Source organism: Piliocolobus tephrosceles, chromosome 7 (genome assembly GCF_002776525.5).
Source record: "Piliocolobus tephrosceles isolate RC106 chromosome 7, ASM277652v3, whole genome shotgun sequence".
Lineage (NCBI taxonomy): Eukaryota > Metazoa > Chordata > Mammalia > Primates > Cercopithecidae > Piliocolobus > Piliocolobus tephrosceles.
Window position 1 is genome coordinate 147,133,916 of NC_045440.1, and position 23,386 is coordinate 147,157,301.

At 51.0% G+C, this 23,386-nt stretch overlaps 2 protein-coding genes across 8 annotated transcripts in view; one reads left to right on the forward strand and one right to left on the reverse strand.

Moving 5' to 3' along the window:
* The first annotated feature begins 769 nt into the window (after window positions 1-769).
* Window positions 770-22,253, forward strand: IQANK1 (IQ motif and ankyrin repeat containing 1). The gene is made up of 8 exons (XM_026449737.2): window positions 770-842; window positions 1,507-1,637; window positions 20,463-20,803; window positions 21,007-21,099; window positions 21,334-21,442; window positions 21,543-21,636; window positions 21,709-21,843; window positions 21,919-22,253. The coding sequence occupies exons 4-8, from the start codon at window positions 21,073-21,075 to the stop codon at window positions 22,220-22,222; spliced, it is 669 nt and encodes a 222-aa protein (XP_026305522.1). The 5' UTR covers window positions 770-842; window positions 1,507-1,637; window positions 20,463-20,803; window positions 21,007-21,072; the 3' UTR covers window positions 22,223-22,253.
* A 280-nt stretch (window positions 22,254-22,533) lies between these two features.
* The window catches only part of SCRIB (scribble planar cell polarity protein), a 25,390-nt gene continuing 24,537 nt past the window's right edge, over window positions 22,534-23,386 (reverse strand). For 4 of the 7 annotated variants that reach the window (XM_026449732.1, XM_026449731.2, XM_026449736.1 and 1 more), the window contains 3 exons: window positions 23,271-23,345; window positions 22,994-23,045; window positions 22,534-22,913 (listed from right to left, as the gene is read on the reverse strand). In XM_026449732.1, coding sequence (XP_026305517.1) covers window positions 22,768-22,913; window positions 22,994-23,045; window positions 23,271-23,345 — 273 coding nt within the window. In that variant the 3' untranslated portion in view covers window positions 22,534-22,767. The remainder of the gene's footprint in view (window positions 22,914-22,993; window positions 23,046-23,270; window positions 23,346-23,386) is intronic. The other 3 variants (XM_023188351.2, XM_026449733.2, XM_026449735.2) reach the window with 1 other exon arrangement.

Sequence of the window (23,386 nt, forward strand, 5' to 3'; positions counted from 1 at the left end):
CCACGGTGCTCCGTCCTGGGTGACAGAATGAGACCCCGGCTCAGAGATTGTGCCACGGTGCTCCGTCCTGGGTGACAGAGTGAGACCCCATCTCAAAAAGAAAAGCAAAGCCTCAGGAGAGCCGGACTTTCCTCTCATAGGTGCTTTGCTCTTTCTCCTCCCGTGCCTGAAAAACATTTTGTTTTGAGGCTCAACTTCACCGAGTTGTGTCTGATGCCTGTTGTTCATGCCCTTTGTTTTCTGGGATTTTTTCCCCCTTTGGTCTTAAGATTCATTTCAGGATTTCCTGGATTTTATCTGGAGTGTCTGTTCTTTGTTTCCATTGTCAGCATCTGCATTCTAGACACTCCTTATTCTTATGACTCCATCATCTCTGTCCACCGACACTCGGTGTCCCACCCTTCTGACGGCGTCTCTCCCTTTATTCCCCTCACATTGATTTTCCCACAGGCACTCAGCTCTCCACCCCGCCCCCTCTGGCTGCTCCGGTCCGTGCCCAGGGCCTGCAGGGCCTTCCGCCTCTCCCAGTCTCGCCTCATCCCACCATTCTGTCCATGTTCCCTGGGAGCCTGGTTGTGGGAATCATAGTACTTGGCTCCCCAGTGGGGACACCTGTGGAGACCCAGCTGCACTGCCTGCTTCTGGCCTGGGCTGCCCTGACCTTCTGCACAGCTGTGGCTCCCTGCTGGGTGCCCACGTGGCCCCACAGCCTCGACCGCCACCCCCCACCCCCGCCTCCGCCCGTGCCCTGGTGCAAGTCACACCCACGGGGCGCACGCTGAGCGTTCACTGTGGCGGAAGCGCCACAAGCGCCCCGTTGCTAGGCTCTTAGAAAGCTGCAGGTATTGTTCCAAGTTACAGCAAGGGGCTCAAGCCGGGGAGGCTGAGTGGTGCCGCGACTTCCCGAGACCACTAAGGGCAGGGCTGGGCCCGACGGCGTCTCCTCCGCCCCTTTCCTCCCTACGAGGCGGCTCCAGGCTCGGGCTCAGCGCTCTGTTGCAGCCGCGGTGGGGCGAGGGCGAGGCCGAGTCCGAAGAGGACGGAGCCCCCTCTGGGGCCCTGAGCTCCGCGCCCTCTTCTGAGTCCAGCGGAGCTGTGATGAGCCCTCCCAGGCCTGGGGCCTCCCCGCTCAGCCCAGCCTTTAGCTCGCTGGGGCCTGGATGCAGGAGGGGCCTTCGGCTTTCCGGGGAGGGAGTCCAGCGGGGGGCGGGGCCGCTTCCTCACCGTTCCTCGGGGCTCCCGAGCTGCGGGCTCGGCGGGGCTCGCAGGGTCCCCGGAGGCGTGGGGCAGGGGAGGTTCCCGCAGACGTGGGTCCTCTCCCCGTCCCGGGCTTTCGCGCAGCCTCCTCGTGCGGCCTCTGCGGGCGGGAACTCCGGCTCGGCCGCGTTGGGGGCTTTGAGAGCCGTTTGGGTCCTTCTGTGGGGGCGGGGGCGGCTCCACTCCCAGGGGCGCAGCGGGCGGGGCTGGAGGCGAGAACGCGCCCCCGTGAGCCTCTCCGCACCCCAGGGGCTGCCGAGGACCGAGCGGCCAGAGCGATCCAGGGCGCCTTCCGGCAGCTCCAGGCCAGGAGGGAGCTCGCCCGCCGGCGGGAGGAGCGCCGGGAGCACCTGGAGCAGATGGAGAAGCTGCAGAGGGAGGTGAGGACGGGCGGCCGCGACCCCCGGGGGCCAGGGCCGGAGGCAGGAGGAAACGGCGAAGCAGGGTGCGTGGAGGCGGGTGTGGGCTCCGGCTGGGCTCCGGCCTCAGAGGCGGGGACGGTGGCGGGGGGCGGGCGGTGACTGGGGGCGGGCGCCTCCCAGGCCTACCTGGCCCTGGTGCGCCGGGAGCAGGAGGCCGCGCGGCGGCAGCGCGAGCAGGAGGAGGCGGCGCAGCGGGAGCGGCGGGAGGAGCTGCAGCGTCGCCGCCGCCTGCTGGACGCCGCCTTCGACGGGGACGTGGGCGAGATCCGAGCGGTGCTGAAGGAGGTCAGCGCGGGCGGGGCGGGGGGTGGGAGCAGCGGGGGGCAGCGGGGAGCAGTGACTGCGGCGGGCGGCGCAGGTGGAGCAGCTGCTGACCCGCGAGGGCGTGGGCCATGACGAGGCAGGGAAGGCGCGGCGGCTGCAGCGACGCGTGGCTCTGGTGGAGTGCGAGGACAGCCACGGGAACACGCCGCTGTCCGAGGCGGCCGCGGGCGGGCAGCCCCTGGCCATCCAGCTGCTGGCCGAGCTCGGTGCCAGCCCCAACAGCAAGGTGGGCGCCGTGGGCTGCGGGCCGAAGCGCGGGGCCTCCTTCCCCCAGGGACAGGGCCTGGATCTTGCTCAGGGAGCCCATCTTACAGGGTGCTTTCGGTCGGACGCCACTGTACCGCGCAGCCTTTGGGGGCCACCTGGCAGCTGTGGAGGTGCTTCTGAAGCTCGGAGCAGACCCCCGGGTGTACGCAGAGGACGGGAACACCCCTGAGCAGGTGTGGGCCCAGGAGGTGTGGGCCAGGCAGGTGTGCGCCCCCGGAGGTGTGGGCCAGGCAGGTGTGAGTCTGACAGGTGCACACCCAGGCAGGACAAGGCTCACCCCACCGGCTCGGTCTCTGAAAGCTGTCAGAAGCCTGAGTGACCCTGCTGGAGCTGTTTCCTAGCCCCGCCTTGCCCCCTTCCCTTCCTAGAAGTCCTGACTTTAAAGCCTTGTCTGCAATGGAAGTGGCAGCGACTCCCATTTTGTGAATGCCAGGTGTCGGGTTTTGTGTCGTTTCCTTCCATGCTTTGCCTGAGGAAGTGGTGTTACTGATGGAGAAGCTGAGGCTGGTGACTCCAGGGTTGGCAGAGCTCACAGTGCTGGCAGCAGCACAGGGCCCACCCATCAGGCCCTTCACTATCAGCGCCCCGGTTTACCAGAGAACTTGAGCCACACAGCCCAGCCACAGAGTTCCAGCCTAGAACCTTTGGGCCGTGTTAGAAATGACAGTCTGACTGTCTGGCTGGGGGCGGTGGCTCACGCCTGTAATTCCAGCACTTTGGGAGGCCGAGGCAGGCGGATCACTTGAGCTCAGAAGCTTGAGAGCATCCTGGCCAACATGGTGAAACACCATCCCTACTGAAAATACAAAAATTAGCGGGGCATGGTGGTGCATGCCTGTAGTCCCAGCTACTTGAGAGGCTGAGGCAGGAGAATCGTTTGAACCCGGGAGGTGAAGGTTGCAGTGAGCTGAGATTGCGCCACTGCATTCCTGCCTGGGCGACAGAGTGAGACTCAAAAAAAAAAAAAAAAAAAGCAGAAGCAGATCCTGCCCTGGGCCAGGCTGGAGACACACTGCCTGGACTTGTCCTGGGCCCAGGAGTAGGGTGGGGTGAGGCCGACTCCACCTGTTGGAGCAGTGGCTGGAAAACTAGACCATGAACCTTGCCTGCCTTAGTTTTATTTAAATCAACTTAATTTGGATCCCAGTCCCTCTCCCATCTCAGTCATTATGTTCCTCCAACCCACCCTAACCTCACCCCACTTCCCACACAAGTCTGGAGGTGCTGCTTGGAGCCTGGGTTCTGCCTGGGGCCCACACAGACACCTGGGAGACGCATCCACTGGGCCACTGCCAGAGCCTTTGCCCAGCCAGGGACCCTCCCCCACACTCTTCTCCTGCGGGTGCTGCCTGGGAGCCTGTCCTGCCCCCCCTCTCTTCTTTCTCCTTGTCTCAAAGGGTCCTTCTTCCTGGGTTGGAGGGGAGGGGCAGGGTGGAGGCGGTGGGCTTAGGGCTGAGGATACAGTGAGGTGTCCAGAGGTGCAAGTGGGGGTCAGGGGTGCTGGGGTGTCCAGCAGACCTGCTGCCTGGGGCATGGTGGCCCGGAGAGCTGAGAAGAGCAGCAACTGGGGGTGCTGGGGGAGCCCTTGGGTGCCAGGGGACCGTGTGTTTGCTCCATGGTGCTAGAGCGTTGGCCATCCACAGGCAAAGGGGTTAGTGTGGACCTGAACCACACACGCTATAAAAAATTAACTCAAAGTGGGTTATAGATTTAAATGTACAGGGTAAAACTACAAAACTTTTAGAAGAACACATAGGAGAAAACCTTTGGGGCTTAGGATTTGGAGGGATTCTGGGACACGACACAAAAAGCACAATCCAAAAAAAAAAAAAAAAAAATCGACACACAGAACTTCATTAGAATGTAAAAGGTTTGCTTTGTAAAAGACCTGTCAAGAAAAGAAGCCACAGGCAGGAGCACACATGTGTGAACCATGCGTCTGACAAGGGACGTGTGTCTAGAACACAGAAACAACTCACATCGCAACAGCAATAAACACACAATCTAGGGATAAACTGAGCAAGGACCTGAAGGGAAATTTCACTGAAGAGGATCTAATGATGGCAGATGAACACCCGAGGAGGACACCAGCTCACACCTCCCAGGACAGCCCAGGTCAAACTAGTGCTGGGCAGGACGTGGGCAGGGAGGTGGGGAAGCTGGCCCTGCCACACCTCGCTGGAGGGACGCAGCACAGTACAGCCGCTCTTGCAAATACACGGGTGGTTTCTTTCTTTCTTTTTTTTTTTTTTGAGATGGAGTCTCGCTCTGTCTCCCGGGCTGGAGTGCAGTGGCCGGATCTCAGCTCACTGCAAGCTCTGCCTCCCAGGTTTACGCCATTCTCCTGCCTCAGCCTCCGGAGTAGCTGGGACTACAGGCGCCCGCCACCTTGCCCAGCTAGTTTTTTTTTTTTTTTTTGTATTTTTTAGCAGAGACGGGGTTTCACCGTGTTAGCCAGGATGGTCTCGATCTCCTGACCTCGTGATCCGCCCGTCTCGGCCTCCCAAAGTGCTGGGATTACAGGCTTGAGCCACCGCGCCCGGCCAAAAAAAAAAAAGCAGACACATTTACCATGTAGCACAGCATCAGACTCCTAGACATTTGTTCCAGTAAAAGGAAAACTAAATCCACACAAAAATGTGTACACAAATGTTCACAGCAGCTTTATTTACAATAGCCAAAAAGTGGAAACGACCCACATGTCCTCCAGCGGGTGGGCGGTTCCACAAACTTGGTGCATTCCTGCCACGAAACACGCTTGGCAATAAAACGGTGTGAACGCATGATCCATGCAACAACTAACAACGTGAGAAGCCGGAAGGGAGCTTCACAGAGTTGGGGAGAAAGTCACAGACGGCGTGTTGCATTCATATAACACACTCACGTGACAATATTGTGGAGACAGAGGACAGATCGGAGGCCTACAGGGGTTACAAATGGGAATGTGGGCAGGAAAAGGGGGAAGAGATGGGGCCGACTGGCCAGGAGTAGCACAAGAGACCCTGGGGGTGATGGGACAGTCCTGCATCTTGATTATAATAGTCGTAACGCAAAACTGGACATGTGAGAAAATTGTAGTGATACACAAACGCGCACACACGAGTGGATGAGAAATCAAAATCCACTGTGAGCCCTGTGGATTGTACTATGTCAGTATCCTAGTTTGTATGTTATACTGAAATCATGTAAGACGTCATCACTGGGGGAGTTTGTTAAGTGTATATGGGAACTCTGCTATTTTTGCAACTTCGTGTAAATCTATATTTCAAAATAAAAATTTAGCAAAATTATCAGGCATGCTAAAACAACAACAAAACAAAACAAAACACACACACAAGAAAAATGATCCAGAGTGAAGAGAAAAATCAATCAAAACAGACTCAAGGATGACACAGGTGATGGAATTAGTAGACAAGAACATTAAAAGTTATTATAGCCGAGGCCGGGCGCGCTGGCTCATGCCTGTCATCCCAGCACTATGGGAGGCTGAGGCAGGCAGATCACAAGGTCAGGAGTTTGAGACCAGCCTGGCCAACATGGTGAAACCCTGTCTCTACTAAAAATACAAAAATTAGCTGGGTGTGGTGATACGCACCTGTAATCCCAGCTACTCAGGAGGCTGAGGAAGAAGTGCTTGAACTCGGGAGACGGAGGTTGCAGTGAACCAAGATGAAACCACTGCGCTCCAGCCTGGGCGACAGAGTGAGACTCTGCCTAAAAAAAAAAAAAGTATATATATATATATATAGCTGTGTTACACACACACACACACACTCATATACTTTTAGAGATGAAAACTGCAATGTCTGAGATGAAAACGACATTGATACACCGGATGGGATTAATGGAAGATGCAGATCAGACACTGAAGAAAATTAGTTAATCTGAAGATATAGCAATAGGAACTATCCAAAATGAAACACAAAGAGAAAAAGAAGGTTGAAAAAAATTGAGCAGGGCCGGGCGCGGTGGCTCACGCCTGTCATCCCAGCACTTTGGGAGGCCGAGGCGGGCGGATCACAAGGTCAGGAGATCGAGACCATCCTGGCTAACACGGTGAAACCCCGTCTCCACTGAAAATACAAAAAATTAGCTGGGCGTGGTGGCGGGCGCCTGTAGTCCAGCTACTTGGAAGGCTGAGGCAGAAGAATGGTGTGAACCTGGGAGGCGGAGCTTGCAGTGAGCCAAGATCGCGCCACTGCACTCCAGCCTGGGCGACAGAGCGAGACTCTAAAAAACAAAAAGGAAAGAAAAAGAAAAAAATTGAGCAAAAACGTCTGTTTCCAAGATGGAGTAACAGGAACCTGATTTATCCTCTCACTTCAAACAAGAACAAATTCAAGACAGAATATAGGAAATAAAGGTTTCCAAGACATTGGACATCAGGCAACAAATCAGAAAGAGATCTCCAAGAGGCTGAAAATAAGCAAAGTGAGCCATAAGATTGTCCCAGTTTACCACCGTGAGAGAAATTTCAGGGTGTAGTATAGGAAGGGGGAACCCAGTCAGAGCCAGGCATATTCTCTGAGTTAAGAAGACAGGAGTTCAGAATTCAAGGATACTGAGGCAGCAGGAGATCACCAGTGCCGGGGGGAGAGAGCTGAAGAAAGAAAGAACCCTGGAGACGTGGACACGATCCCCGTTGGTCATTCATTGGATCCCCTGTGGGCATGAGTTGTAGCTAATAAGGCATATTATTAGGCAAATATAAGGAATGTTTAATGACTCCTATACGCAAGGAAACTGCTCAAGGCGACTTCTGAGAAGCGTGAAGGAAGCAGTGCCTACTCCCGTCAGCCAGAGTGAGGAATCCATGATTCACAGGGCACTGGGTGGAGTTCTCGGAAGGAGCTTGGCTCAGTGGTGAGAGAAAATTATTCGCAGGATAAACGCTGCTCTGGTCCAGCCTAATCAATTGCAAAGCAAGACCCAAAGGATGAAACACCCCAAGCAACTGAACTGTATCCCAGAATAAAATTCAAGAAGACTTACATTTAAAAAAAAAAGCTCCTAACAAGGCCAAATGCATAATGTGTGGCATTCAACCAGAGATTACCAGGCATGCAAAAAGGTGGAAAAATACGACCTACAATGAGAAAAGTCAACCAATCAAGACAAACCCAGAACTGACACAAATGTTAGAATTAGCAGACATTGGCCGGGCGCGGTGGCTCAAGCCTGTAATCCCAGCACTTTGGGAGGCCGAGACGGGCAGATCACGAAGTCAGGAGATCGAGACCATCCTGGCGAACACGGTGAAACCCCGTCTCTACTAAAAAAATACAAAAAACTAGCTGGGCGAGGTGTCGGGCGCCTGTAGTCCCAGCTACTCAGGAGGCTGAGGCAGGAGAATGGCGTGAACCCGGAAGGCAGAACTTGCAGTGAGTGGAGATCACGCCACTGCACTCCAGCCTGGGTGACAGAGCGAGACTCCATCTCAAAAAAAAAAAAAAAAAAAAAAAAGGAATTAGCAGACATTAAAACAGATATTATAACTGTATTTCAGATCTTCAAAAAACTACAGACATGGAGGATATGAAGACTCAAACTGAAATTCTAGAGATAAAGCTATACTGTCCGAAATAAAAAGCTCCCTGGATGGGACTGATGTCAGAATAGATGCTGTGGAAATAATTATTAGTAAATATAACACAGCAATAGAAACTACCCAAAATTAAAGCACAGAGAACAGAAATCCCCCAAACGAAAAGAGCATTAATGAGCTGTAAGACAGTTTTTATAAAAACTTTTTATTTTATGGATTTAAGGGACATCAGTGCATTTTTTGTTTGTTTGTTTGTTTTGATTTTTTTTTTGTTTTTGCAGCCACAGTCTCACCCTGTCACCCAAGCTGGAGTGCAGTGGCGCAATGTTGGCTCACTACAACTTCCGCCTCCCGGATATGAGAAACAAACTTATGCATTTAAACCCAAGAATGGGCTTAAAGACCTGGAGAACAGGCCGGGTGCGGTGACTCAAGCCTGTAATCCCAGCACTTTGGGAGGCCGAGACGGGCGGATCACGAGGTCAGGAAATCGAGACCATTCTGGCTAACCCGGTGAAATCCCGTCTCTACTAAAAAATACAGAAAACTAGCTGGGCGAGGTGGCGGGCGTCTGTAGTCCCAGCTACTCGGGAGGCTGAGGCAGGAGAATGGCGTGAACCCGGGAGGCAGAGCTTGCAGTGAGCTGAGATCCGGCCACTGCACTCCAGCCTGGGCGACAGAGCGAGACTCAGTCTCAAAAAAAAAAGAAAAAAGAAAAAAGGCCGAGCGCGGTGTCTCAAGCCTGTAATCCCAGCACTTTGGGAGGTTGAGACGGGCGGATCACGAGGTCAGGAGATCGAGACCATCCTGGCTAACACTGTGAAACCCCGTCTCTACTAAAAAATACAAAAAACTAGCCGGGCGAGGTGGCGGGCACCTGTAGTCCCAGCTACTCGGGAGGCTGTGGCAGGAGAATGGCGTGAACCCGGGAGGCGGAGCTTGCAGTGAGCTGAGATCCGGCCACTGCACTCCAGTCCGGGTGACAGAGCGAGACTCCGTCTCAAAAAAAAAAAAAAAAAAGAAGAAAAAGAAAAGAAAGTAGATTGTGACAATTTAGAGCCGTATACTCTAAAGCCTAAAGTGACTACTACAATATCAAAAGAGTTGGAGCTAATAAGCCAACAAAGGAGATAAAATGGAATTCTTGAAAAATATTGCCAAAGAAGAGGAAAAGGAAAAGAACCACTGGAACTAGTGGGAAACAAACAGCAAATGGTAGATTTTAACTCCACCATATCAATAATCTCGTTACATGTGGACGTTCTGAACATCCCAATTAAAAGATGGGTTGTCACCGGGCGCGGTGGCTCACACCTGTAATCCCAGCAGTTTGGGAGGCCTAGGTGGGTGGATTGCCTGAGCTCAGGAGTTCGAGACCAGCCTGGGCAACACGATGAAACCCCGTCTCTACTAAAATACAAAAAATTAGCCAGGTGTGGTAGTGGGTGCCTGTAATCCCAGCTACTTGGGAGGCTGAGGCAGAAGAATCACTTGAACCCGAGAGGCAGAAGTTGCAGTGAGCCGAGATCACGCCACTGCACTCCAGCCAGGGCCACAGTGAGACTCCGTCTCAAAAAACAAACAAACAAGATGGATTGTCATTTTGGATAAAAAAAAAATGTAGCTAACTATGTTCTACCTATAAGAAACAAACTTTAAATGTAAAAGCACAAACAGGTGAAAATTAAAATGATAAAAGCAAATATGCCAAGATAACACTAAATAGAATGCTGAAGTAACTATATTAGCATCAAGTAGATTTCAGAAAAAAGTATGTTACTAAGGACAAAAGAGTCATTTAATAATGACAAATGTAAGAATTCATCACGAGGACATAAAAATCCTAAACGTTTATGCAGCTACTAACAGGGTTTCAAAATGCATGAAGCAAAAACTGTGAGAACTACAAGGAGAAATAAAGAGATCCACAACGGTAGTAGGCGATTTTGCCATCTCTGTCTCTCAGTAATTGGTGAGACAAGTACACAGAATATCAGCGATGATACAGAAGAACTGAACCACGCCGTCTATCGCCATCACTGCATCATCCATCGATCACTGTTTCCATACATTCACCCACTTCATCCTTCTCACCCCAGCGTTGGTTTGCTCTTTCATCAATTCATAATGATCTTATTAACTTATGAGTCATTTATTTATTTATTTAGAGATGGAGTCTTGCTCTGTCACCCAGGCTGGAGGGCAGCAGCACTGTTACACTGCAAGCTCTGCCTCCTGGGTTTATGCGGTTCTCCTGCCTCAGCCTCCAGAGTAGCTGCGACTACAGGCATGCGCCACCATGCCCAGCTAATTTGTTTTTTTGCATGTTAAGTAGAGATGGGGTTTTTGCCATGTTGGCCAGCTGGTTTCGAACTCCTGACCTCAGGTGGGCTGCCTGCTTCGGCCTCCCAAAGTGCTGGGACTACAGGTGTGAGCCACCATGCCCAGCCATGAGTCATTTATTTATAAACTTATGAATAAATGTATAAACTTAAAAATTTATGAACTTATAAACTATCCATTCATGAATGTGCCCATTCCACCCTTACACCATGTTTAAATAACTATTCACTTATTTATCTACTATTCATTCAGGCATCCATTCATCCATTCATATACACATTCACGCCGTTTACTTGACAGAAAATTATGAGAAAGCAAAGGAAGGACTGTGTCTCGCTCACCCCATAATCGTATGCCCCAATGCCATGTATATTGGTTGACCATGATAGGCACTGAAATATTTTGTTCAACAATGAATTCATCCATTTCATCCATCAATTTATCCATCCAGTTGCTCAACTAACCATTTGCTTATCTCATTTACCCATTATTTACACTCATTCATCTATTAATTTTTCATGTATCAGTTCATCATTTAATCAGTTCAATTAATCTAATCTTTATTCTCTTATAGTTTAACTCATTATTTACTCATCCATTCATCATTTATTGCCTATTCATTAAGACATTCATAAGTTCACTCGTTATATTACCCTTTTATTTTCTCTCTTCATTCATCTTTCATCTACTCCAGTTCTTCCACTTACAGACAGAACTTTGGCAAGTTCTGAAAGTTATTTGAATCTCAGTTTCCACATATTGAGAAATGGGACTAATAACAGCTTTTTGAAGATTCATGAGGTAATGAATGAAATTCCTTGGCACAATTCCAGGCACAGAGTCGGTTCTCAAGAAATGATAGCTATTATTATTTTAAATGAGTATTCACAATTTCTTTTAAGCTACAAAATCATCCCCTATTTATATGTCTGTTCACTCTTCCATCCTATTTCTTTAGTTATGCATTCATCCCTTCTCTCATTTTAGCCACTCCTTGATTTTATACATCTTTGGACTTTCCTTTTTAATTACAAACGACATACAGAATATTGCACAAATCAAAGTTATAGCTCAATTATTTACCACAAAGGAAATACTCATGTAGTAACTACCTGACTGAAGAAATAAAATATTGCCAGAACACCACACCTCTCCCCAGAAAATAATATCCTGAATTTTATAGTGCTTGCTTCCTTTTTTTCAAGTTATAAAACTTTACTGAAATATGTATTAAGTCTCCAGTTTAATCCTCTCAACAAACCTGATTGTAGTATTATTAATATTCCTACATTATATACAAAGACTTTATTATATACAAAGAAACTTAAGCACAGAGATGTTAAGTAATCTTTTTTTAACTTTTATTTTAGGTTCGGGGGTACACGTGAAGGTTTGTTATGTAGGTGAAATAGTCATGGGGATTTGTCGTACAGATTATTTCCTCACCCAGGAACTAAGCCCAGTACCCAATAGTTTTCTGCTTCTCTCCCTCCTCCCACCATCCACCCTCAAGTAGACCCTAGTATCTGTTGTTTCTTTCTTTGTATTCAAAAGCTCTCATCCTTTAGCTCCCATTTACAAGGGAGAATGTGCGGTGTTTGCTTTTCTGTTCCTGCGATAGTTTGCTGAGGATAATGGCCTCCAGCTCCATCCTTGTTCCTGCATGGATCTCATTTTTTTATGGCTGCATAGTATTCCACGGTGTGCATGTACCACATTTTCTTTATCCAGTCTGTCACTGGTGGGCATTTAGGTTGAGTCCATGTCTTTGCTCTTGTGAGTAGCGCTGCAATGAACATTCACATGCATGTGTCTTTATGGTACACTGATGTATATTCCTCTGGGTATATACCCAGTAACGGGATTGTTGGGTTGAATGGTAGTTCTGCTTTTAGGTCTTTGAGGAATTGCCATACTGCTTTCCACAGTGACTGAATTAATTTACACTCCCACCAACAGGGTGTGTGTGTTTCCTTTTCTCCACAACCTCACTAGCATCTGTTATTTTTTAACTTTTTATAGTAGCCATTCTGGCTGGTGTGAGATGGTATCCTCATTGTGGTTTTGATTTGCATTTCTCTAATGATCGGTGATATTGAGCTTTTTTCCATATGCTTGCTGGCCACATGCATGTCTTATTTTGAAAAGCATCTGTTCATTTTCTTTGTTCACTTTTTAATGGAGTTTTCTCTTGTAAGTTTATATAAGATCCTTATAAATGCTGGATGTTGGATTTTTGTCAGATGCATAATTTGCAGATATGCTCTTCCATTCTGTAGGTGGTCTGTTTACTAATAGTTTCTTTTGCTATGCAGAAGCTCTTATGTTTAATTAGATCCCACTTGTCAACTTTTGCTTTTGTTGGGAATGCTTTTGGTGTCTTTGTCATGAAATCTTTACCCGTTCTTACGTCCAGGATGGTATTGCCTCGGTTGTCTTCCCAGGGTTTTTATAGTTTTGGGTTTTACATTTAAGTCTTTAATCCATCTTGAGTTGATTTTTATGTATGGTGTAAGAAAGGGGTCAAGCGGCCGGGCGCGGTGGCTCAAGCCTGTAATCCCAGCACTTTGGGAGGCCGAGAAGGGCGGATCACGAGGTCAGGAGATCGAAGCCATCCTGGCTAACACGGTGAAACCCCGTCTCTACTAAAAAATATGAAAAACTAGCCGGGCGAGGTGGCGGTCGCCTGTAGTCCCAGCTACTCGGGAGGCTGAGGCAGGAGAATGGCGTGAACCCGGGAGGCGGAGCTTGCAGTGAGCCGAGATCGCGCCACTGCACTCCAGCCTGGGCGACAGAGCGAGACTCTGTCTCAAAAAAAAAAAAAAAAAAGAAAGGGGTCAAGCTTCAATCTTCTGCATATGGCTAGCCAGTTATTCCAGCAGAGTTTATTGAATATGAAGTCTTTTCCCCATTGCTTGTTTTTATCACCTTTGTTGAGGATCAGGTGGTTGTAGGTAAGCAACCTTGTTTCTGGGCTCTCTATTCTGTTCCATTGGTCTATGTGCCTGTTTTATACCAGTACCATACTGTTTTGGTTACTGTAGCCCTGTAGTATAGTTTGAAGCCAGGTAACGCAATGCCTCCAGCTTTGTTCTGCTTAGGACTGCCTTGGCTATTTGGGCTCTTTTTAGTTCCATATGAATTTTAAAATAGTATTTTCTAGTTCTGTGAGTAATATGCTTGGTGTGATAGTTTGGTAGGAATAGTGTTGAATCTGTAAATTGCTTTGGGCAATATGACCATTTTAATGATATCGATTCTTCCTATCCATGAGCATGGGATGTTTTTCTGTTTGTGTCTTTTCTGATTTATTTGAGCAGTGTTTTGTAATTCTCATTGTAGAGATCTTTCACCTCCCTGGTTAGCTATATTCCTAGGTATTTTATTCTTTTTGTGGCAGTTGTGAATGGGATTTCCTTTTTTTTTTTTTTTTTTTTAGGCAGAGTCTTGCTCTGTCGCCCGGACTGGAGTGCAGTGGCCGGATCTCAGCTCACTGCAAGCTCTGCCTCCCGGGTTTCTGCCATTCTCCTGCCTCAGCCTCCTGAGTAGCTGAGACTACAGGCACCCGCCACCTCGCCCAGCTAGTTTTTGTATTTTTAGTAGAGACGGGATTTCACCGTGTTAGCCAGGATGGTCTCGATCTCCTGACCTAGTGATCCGCCTGTCTCGGCCTCCCAAAGTGCTGGGATTACAGGCTTGAGCCACCGTGCCCGGCCAGGGATTGCCTTTCTGATTTGGCATTTGGCTTGGCTATTGCTGGTGTATAGGGATGCTAGTTATTTTTGTACATTTATTTTGTATCCTGAAATTTTTCTGAAGTTGTTTAGCAGCTGAAGGAGCTTTTGGGCCGAGACTATGGGGTCTTCTAGATATAGAATCATGTTGTCTGCAAAAAGAAACAGTTCGACTTCCTCTCATTCTATTTGGATGCCTTTTATTTCTTTCTCTTGCGTGATTGCTCTGGCTAGGACTTCCAATACTATGTTGAATAGGAGTGGTGGGAGAGAGCATCCTTATCTTGTGCCAGTTTTCAAGGGGAATGCTTCCAGCTTTTGCCCATTCAGTATAATGTTGACTGTGGGTTTGTCAGTGCTTACTTTCTTGCTTTTCTTTTTTTCTTTTTCTTGTTTTTTGAGATGGAGTTTTGCTCTTGTTGCCCAGGCTCTGGAGTGCAATGGTGTGATCTTGGCTCACTGCAACCTCCGCCTCCTGGGTTCAAGCAATTCTCCTGCCTCAGCCTCCTGAGTAGCTGGGATTACAGGCACGTGCCACCACACCTGGATAATTTTGTATTTTTAGTAGAGACAGGGTTTCTTCATGTTGGATAGGCTGGTCTCGAACTCCTGACCTCAGGTCATCTGCCCACCTTGGCCTCCCAAAGTGCTGGGATTACAGATGTGAACCACTGTGCCCAGCCTCTTGCTTTTCTTTATCTATTCTATTCTTTATTACATCATTAAATCATCCCTCATTTATTCATTCATTTTGTCATCCACTTACTGATTCATCCATTCATTCCTAAATGAGTGCCTGAATAATATAGCTTTAGGCCGGGCACGGTGGCTCACGCCTATCCCAGCACTTTGGGAGGCCGAGGCGGGTGGATCACGAGGTCAGGAGATTGAGACCATCCTGGCTAACACTGTGAAACCCCGTCTGTACTAAAAACGCGTGCACACACACACACAAAGAGCCAGGTGTGGTGGCGGGCGCCTGTAGTCCCAGCTACTCGGAAGTCTGAGGCAGGAGAATGGCATGAACCCAGGAGGCAGAGCTTGCAGTGAGCAGAGATCGCACCACTGCACTCCAGCCTGGGCAACAGAGCGAGACTCCGTCTCAAAAATAAATAAATGAGTAAATAAAAATAATATATCTTTGTTTCACTGTGTTTGAACTTTATGTAAATGAATTTATGCAGCAGTTAATCTTTGGTATCTGGCTTCTTCTATCACAGGCTATATTTGTGAGATTCAGTCTTGTTGCCTGTGGCTATAGTTCATTCACTTTGTTATGGAGACTTTAATTATATAAATGTCTGCAACATATTTATCCATTTTACTGCTGATGAACGTTCAGTTTGTTTCCAGGCTTTGGTTATAATGATACTGCTATGAACATTCTTGTATGTGTCTCTTGGTACACATATGCACAGTTTTCCAAAATGGTTGTACCAGTTTATCTGCTCCCACTGAGGATATGTTACAGTCCCACTGCCCCATGCTCTCACAGACATTGTGCTTGCCAGTGTTTTTTAATATAGACTCATGGTGGATGTGTCGTGGTGTCTCCCTTGCATTTCCCTGCCAATTAATGAAGGTGAGAACTCTTATGCATATTAGCCAGTTAGCTATCGTTTTTAAAGTAGTACCTATTAGCATTAGCGAACATTTTTCTCTGGGTTGCCTGATTTATTTTTCTTATTGCTCTGTGGACCTAATATTTATATATTCTAGATCAAACTCCTTATCAATTATATGTATTATAGGTGTCTTCTGTCTTACTTGCCTTTTCACTTTCTTAATGTTATAATTTGATGGAAAATTTTGTTTTACTGTAGTAAATTTTATTCTTTTCCTTTATGGTTGGTGCTTTTCATGTCAGTTTAAGAACTCTCTCCATTCTCCCGAGGACATAAAGATATTTTCTTGTGCAGTCTTCTACATCTTTCACATTTAGAGCCATCATCCACTCGAATAGATTTTTGTACGTTGTTTTGGTCCGTCTTGTGAAAGGTCATGTTCAAGCTTGTTTATGTCTCATATGGATGCACAATTGTCCTGAGGGCACGCACAGTCTTTGTGAAAGACTGCCCTCCTCACTCTACACTATCACTTGTGCCCTAAGTCAAGTGTCTATATACTTATAGCTCTTTTCTGGGATTGCTGTTCTGTTCCATAGGTCTATTGATCTATCCTGTGTCAATACCCATGTCTTGACTACAGTAGCTTTATAACAAGTCTTGTACCAGATAAAAGGAAGTCTTCCCACCTTGTTTTTCTTCATGAGTGAGTTTTGGAAAGTTCTCAGTCATTACCTCTTTGTTTCTGCCCTTAATCTCACTCTCCAAATATACAGATGGTAGATCTCACCATAGCCTCTATATTTCTGTATCAACCAGGATAGACTAGGATGTTGATATGGTTTGGATCTGTGTCCCCACCCAAATCTCATGTCGAATTGTAATCCTCAGTGTTGGAGGAGGGGCCTGGGGGGAGGTGATTGGATCATGGAGGCTGATTTCCCTATGGTCTTCTCATGATAGTGAGTTCTCATGAGATCCGGTTGTTGAGAAGTGTGTAGCGCCTCCCCCTGCTCTCTCTTCCTCCTTCTCTAGTCATGTAAAATGTGCCTGCTTCCTCTTGGCCTTCTGCCATGAATGTAAGTTTCCTGAGGTCTCCCTAGCCACACTTCCTGTTCAGCCTGCAGAACCATGAGTCAATTAAACCTCTTTTCTTTATAAATTACCCAGTCTCAGGTAGTTCTTTTTTGGCCATGTGAGAATGGACTAATACAGATGTGCTGTGGAATATGCAGTCTCCAAATCTCAATGGCATAAAACAAAATGAGTTTATTTTTTACTTATGCTACATGTTCATTGAGGGTTAACAGGGGCTTCTGCTAATTGTAGTCTTTCAGGGACCTAGGCTGACAGAGCAACCACCATCTTGAATATTGCTGGTCAGTATACCAGAGGGAAAGAGCTGAGGAGGGTCTAGCACAAACACTTCTACTTATAGCTCATTGGTCAGATCTAGTCATTTGGCTCCACCGAAACCACAAATTGGTCAGGAAGTTTAATCCTATCCTAGGTCTAGAAGGTGGAGGGATGGACATGTTTGATGATCAGCACTAATAACTACCACAGTTTTTTACCCTTTTCTATATTTTCCATCCTTTTGTTTGAGTTTATTCTGGATATTTTCTTGTGTCATGTCTTTCAGTTTACTGATTCTCTCTTCAGCTGCATCTAGCTAGTTATTAAATCCATGCACTTTGTTCTTAATTTTGGTTATTTTAATTTTCATGTCTAAAATTTTATTTGATTCCAGCTCTCTGCTAAAATTCTCAATGTAGTCTCTCTCTTTGAGCACAGTAAATATAGCTGTTTGAAAATCTGTAGCTAACTCTAATATTGTGATCCCTCATGGAGCTATTTCTATCATCTGTAGTTTCTGCAGATTTTTGTTTATATTGTCTTGTATTTTCCTGTGCCTTTTTATTGTATCTTTTTTTTTTTTTTTTGAGACAGAGTCTTCCTCTGTCACCCGGGCTGTAGTGCAGTGGCATGATCTCAGCTCACTGCAACCTCTGCCTCTCAGGTTCAAGTAATTCTCCTGCCTCAGCCTCCCAATTAACTGGGATTACAGGTACGCACCACCACACCTGGCTAATTTTTGTATTTTTAGTAGAGATGGGGTTTCACCATGTTGGCCAGGCTGGTCTCAAACTCCTGACCTTGTGATCTATCTGCCCACCTTGGCCTTCCAAAGTGCTGGGATCACAGGCGTGAGCTACCACACCTGGCCAAATTTTTTTTATTTGTTTATAGAGACCAGATTTTGCCATGTTGCCCAGGCTAGTCTTGAACTTCTGGGCTCAAGCAGTCTGCATGCCTCGGCCTCCCAAAGTGCTGGGACTACAGGCATGAGTCACCTTGCCTGGCCATGTCATATGTTTTATTGGGAAGAATAATTTGAAGCCTAGAAAGGTATTTTTCACTCTTTTTTCACTGAGGATTTAGCTTTTGCCATGTATTGGGGGCACCAAAAGTCTGGAGTCACTTCACCAACTTCAGGGATTAAGAGGATTTGAAGCTAAGCTTAAGTCAACCTTACTCTGAGGTTATTGTCCTTAGGATCCCAAAGTGAGGATTAAATGTGCATATTCATAAATTCCTTCACTCACCCACCCACATGTTTATATTTGCAAATTTATATTTACAAATATAGACAGAGTCCTTGATAAATGATTGTGCAGAGGAATGTCCATAAATGAATATGTCTCTATAGTCATCTCTCCTATTAGGCATTTATCTGTCCAAACAATCAGGTGTATGCTAATCTATGAATTAACTAATCCGTTCATTATTAGCCCAGCCACTGGACCAACTGACAGAAGACCTGAGCTGGGCACTGTTCTGGGTACTTAGGGCACATCCTTGAACAAAACAAAGTCCCTTCTGTCACAACTCATAGTGCAGTGGAGATACCAGGCGACCAGGGCAGGCAGGGCTGGGCTGGAATTTTAAGAAAGGTGGTCAAGGTGGGCTTTGCTGAGAAGGTGACGTACAAGGGAAAACCTGGAGGGGAGGGAATGAGGGCTGTGAACGTCTGAGGAGCTTCCACACAGGAAGACTGGCCAGTGTAAGATCCTGAGGGACAAGGAAGGAGCCCCTCTGGCTGCCGGGGAATGAGGCACAGAGGCTGGAGGATTTGGGGCTGACTGAGGAAGACAGGGCCAGGAGAGGGCATAGCACGCAGTGAGCTTTATTCCGGCCGCATTTGGACAGGTTTTCACAGGGGGCTTGGCACCCAGGGGAAACTGCTCAGAAGCAGGACGGGGCACCAGAGAGTTCCAGAAGGCCGCCCAGCCTGAAGGTTTTTGTAGCCCCAGGGTTTGTCTCACCCACCACTGGCAGATGCGGGTTCAGTTTTGTAGGGTATGCAAAGAAGCAGGGTCTAAATGTCTACAAATATGCATATTTGGGCTCTATTTAAAGCAAACGTCTGTGTAAAATTTTGATTTTGGCCCTGGTGGGCTTTGAACTTTTGGTCCTAGCTACTGGGAAGCAGACAGCACAGGGCCAGTCCTCAGGCTATTGTCAGCCTGTGGATCCATCAGGTGGCCGTGGAGGTGAGCTTACCACGTGTCTGCATGTCCCTGGCCCCCCGCAGACCTGCAGGCCCCCTATACTGCCCCTTCTCTCCATCTCTGCTCCCTGCATCTGTAGACAAATGCTTAAGTCAGCACCGGCTCGGCCAGGATGGTGGTTACCCGAGGCCACGCCGCGCCACCGCTTCTCTTGCTCTCGTCTGCTCTGTCCCCCACCCTCCCACACTTCTGTGAGTTCTTCCCGGTTCTGCCCACATTCAGTCTCCCTGGCTGCACTTGTCTGCGGCCAGTCTCCCTGGAAGAGCTACAGGGAACTCATCCTTCCCCACTCCTTTCCCCTCATCCTGGCTTTCCCCTCATCCCCTCATCCACGCCATGAACCCCTTGCTCTGTGGGAACGCCGGCCGCTCACCTGCACACCCCTAATGCAGTGCCCTCTGCCTGCTTCCGTGGCCCGTGTCTGTCCACCTCCACCTGGTCCCGTTGCCAGGCCTGCCACACCCTCTCGGTCCGTTCTTGGTTGTGGCACCCACCTTCAGCCACCTGCTCTCCTTCTCCCAGGCCTCTGCTCTCCAGCCAGCAGCTCCTCGGGCCTCAACTGTTTCCCAGGCCTGATTCCGAGTACAAGAGTCTCCCTGCCCCACCTGGCCCTTCTCAGCCACTGCCTTGCCTCCTTCCGCTGTCATCCAGCTGGTAGGGAGCTGGCCACACTAGACAGCAGGTCCTGGTCACCCTGCCTTCCCGGAGCAGGATGGGGCAAGTGGCATTCACACACGGAAACACCCAGGCACAGGTTCCTGGTCAAGGGTGACGCTGGGACTGGCCCGCCACCAGGCGCATGTGGACCTGCTCTGAGCTCCTGCTCTTCCTTCCTCCTCGCTGTGACCCCTCCAAGCATCACCCCTGCTCCACAGACAAGGAGGCCCTGGCACAGGAAGTCAGGGACTCACCCAGGGCAGCTGGGCTTTGAACTCGGCTCTCTGCACCCACTCCTTGCTCCTAGAGTGCTGGGGACTCAGGAGGGTGAGAGGCAGCGGCAGTTGCAAGGGGTGTGTCCTGCAGGCAGAGATCTGCGGGAGACCACAGAGGAGGGCGCTCCAGGGTGCCTGTCCTGCGGGCCAGCCTCCTACTCAGAAAGCAGCAGTGGCAGCTGAGGCCTCAGGCGTGTACTTGAGTCTGGCAGAGGGAGGAAGCCTGGGCCAGGTCCTGGGGGAGTGAAGGGGAAGGAAGCCCTTGGAAGCCCAGCCACAGGAGCAGGTTCCTGCTTGGACTTGGTCAGGAAGTCCAGGAGAATTCCGGGTGGTCTGGGCTTTGGGGACAGCAGCACCACAGTGGCTCATGCTTTGGGGCCCACCACGCACCAGCTGTGAGCACTGAGGCCTTTCTCCCCAGTGGGAGAGCAGCCGTTCCTCTCTAGGCTGAGAAGACTCAGAACAAGCACCGAGTGCCCGACAAATGTCGTCTGTTACTAGGTGGCCTCGCTGGACACAGTGGCGAGCGTGCTGCGCTCGTGGGACCTGAGCCTCACGGAAGCCATGCTCCAGAACATGGAGGCAGAGCAGCAGCGCCGGGCCCAGGAGGCCCAGAGGCACGAGGAGGCCGAGGCCACGCGGTGTGGCAGGCAGGAGGGGTGTGGGAGGTGCTGGCGAGGGGTGCTGGCGAGGGGTGCTGGCGGGGGTGCTGGCAGGGAGCGTGGGCAGGGGGTGCTGGTGGGGGTGCTGGCGGGAGCCTCTGCCCCAGCTCATTCCCGCTCCCTAGCACGACCCTCAAGGTCCAACAGCTGGCCAGGGAGCAGCAGCGGTGTCACAAGGAGGTAGTGTGTCCTCAGGGAGGAGCCAGGAAAGAAGGGAGAGCCGGGTGGGGAGGAGGGGGAGCCGAGGGAGGGCCAGGAAGCGAGGGGAAGAGCTAGGAGGGGAGGTGTCCTCAGGCCCCTGGGCCAGGAGTGACCTGGTCGGAGAGCACGGGCCAGCCTTGCCAGGGCCAGCCTTGCCAGGGCCTGCCCGTACACCCACCCAGTTGCAACAGGCGTACTGTGAGCTGAGCCGGAGGATCGCAGAGCACGACCAGTGTGAGTGGAGGTGCATGGACAAGACCAAGCTCACGCTGCAGGTGGGAGCCCGTGGTGGACTTGCTGCGCCCCTGCGCCCTCACCCCCCTCCTTGTTCAACACCAGCCCAGGCCCTCCTCCCCCACAGGCCTGGAGTTTTTCCCTCTCAAACATGGGGAGTCACCAGTCGACAGTGGCCTCCTTGAGGTGGGGTGGGGAGGAGGCTCGGGCAGGTACCTTCTCCAGCCAGAGCGTGGGGCAGGGCAAGCGACGGTCAGTGTGGCCCCCTTCTCCAGGCCATCAAGGATGCAGAGGCCCAGGTGGACAGGCTGCGGCAGGAGGCCCAGAAGGCCGAGGAGGCGCTGGCTATGGCCAGGCTGGAGCTGCGGGAGCAGACGCAGGAGGGTGGGCCTGGCATGGGGCACTGGCAGGGGCTGGGAGATACGGCCCAGGCCGGGGTCCGGCATTGGGCTTGCCTGTCAGCTGCACTCTGCTACCCCGACAGGGGAGGAAGAGGCGCCCGGGCTGAAGTGCCAGGTCACCGAGCTGCATGACGTGCTGATGAAAGATGTGGGCGGCCGCATCCGCGCCGACGGCCGGTCAGTGCTCCGGGCCAGATGTGGGCGATTTGGGGTTTGGACAGACAGCAGTGACTTGATGGGTGTCCCCAGGTGGCCTCTTGTCATTGACCCTTCGGGCCAGGCGGCCACCTTCCTGCGCTACCAGGACACCAACTACGTGGACACAGTGAACCCGGAGCACCTGAAGCCGGAGAGGCTGCGGCTGGCTCTGCTGGGGGCTCTGCGGTGAGGCGGGCAGGGTGTCGGGGACACCCCACCCCACCCCCAGCCCCACCCCGGCCTCACCAGCCTCATGGGCAGGTATGGGAAGCCGCTGGTGTTCGACCTGCGTGAGGTAGACCTGTTCCCGGCCGTGCAGCGGCAGCTGGAGGCGGTGCAGCCCGGCCTGGCACAGGCACTGCTGAGCCGCGGCCTGCTGGAGGAGGAGAGGTACCTGTCGCTGCTGCGGCCCACGGATGGGCCAGAGTACAGCCCCACACAGTTCCAGGAGCAGCGCCTGGAGCGCTTCCGCCTCTTTTTCGTCACCAAGGTCCAGTGGCCGCCAGCCGAGCAGCAGCAGGTGCTGCTCCCGGTGCGTGTGCAGCTGCCGGGCACAGGCCTCTAGTGCTAGCCCCAATAAAGCGTGTGCCCCGGGGTGCGGTGCGGCATCTGTGTTGTGTGCATGAGGGGCAGCGGCAGCGTGAGAGTCCAGGGCCCTGGCAGTCCCGAGCCCCGGCTGGCAGACCGGGCACTTGGCAGGCACTTGGGGGAGGCCCTGCTGGGGATGGGCAGCCAGCCCGGCCCAACCTGTGCGCAGTAAGGCGCAACAGGAGACGTGGGAGGGAGGGGTGGGTGCAGCCCTCGGAACTCAGCCTGGCCTCGGAGGGCAGCAAGGGTCTGTGCTAGTGGGTGGGGGGTGGACAGGCAGACGGGAGGTAAAATGTAGTCAACTTTATTCTCCTTAAACCACAAAATAGAGTCTTTGGTTGTACAAACATCACTAGTTACAGTCTCGCCGAGGTCTCGGCTGGGGTGGGGCAGTTAGTCAGAGGCCAGAATTCCTGCAGGGTCTCTTTAAAATGCTAACACCCAGGTTAAAAGACTTGGGGCACGGGTGGTGCTGGAGCTGGCAAGGCCCCCACCCCAAGTCTGGGGGAGGCGCCTGCTCCTCTAGGAGGGCACAGGGCCCAGGCCACGGCGCCCAGGCCTTACGGGGCGACGGCTGCTGCAGAGCGCCACATCTTCAGGGCCCACAGCGCCAGGTGCGGGCCTGCCCAGAAGCACCAGAGCCACTTCTCCATCCTCCTCCTGCGGGCCTGGCGGGCAGGGACAGGCGGGCAGTGAGCTGAGGGCAGCTGGGCTCCTGGGAGTTCACCCCAGCCCGGCCCCAACTCACCAGGGCTGGGAGATGGTTCCAGGGACCTCAACTCCTCAGCAAAGTCCGGTGACTGTGACGGGGAGAGTGTTGATCAGGCCGGTGCCAGCCCTGCCCCAAACCACCCACATGGATGTGTGGGCTCCCAGCCCTGAGGCCCACAGAGCCCGGCTGAAGGGGGGAGGGGGATGGAGAAGCAGGGCCACGGCAGAACGCGGGGAGGCCCTGCGGGAGCGGATGGAGGCGGTGGCAGGCACGGACGGGGTGGCAGGCATGCAGAGGCCTGGAGGCCAGGTACCTGGATGCCATAGACAGGTCTGGAAGAAGGCAGGGCGGCAAAGGCCCTGTAGTCAAACTTCTTTCCAGACAAGGGCTTGAAAGGGCAGCGTGAGGGGAGAGGCAGAGAGGGAGAGG

Bases quoted from the DNA above. Each gene is read 5' to 3' on its own strand.
- IQANK1 (XM_026449737.2), top strand. From the start codon at position 21,073: ATGGACAAGACCAAGCTCACGCTGCAG. The intron at 21,100-21,333 runs GTGGGAGCCCGT...CCCCTTCTCCAG, and splicing joins AGACCAAGCTCACGCTGCAG to GCCATCAAGGATGCAGAGGC. The intron at 21,844-21,918 runs GTGAGGCGGGCA...CCTCATGGGCAG, and splicing joins GCTCTGCTGGGGGCTCTGCG to GTATGGGAAGCCGCTGGTGT.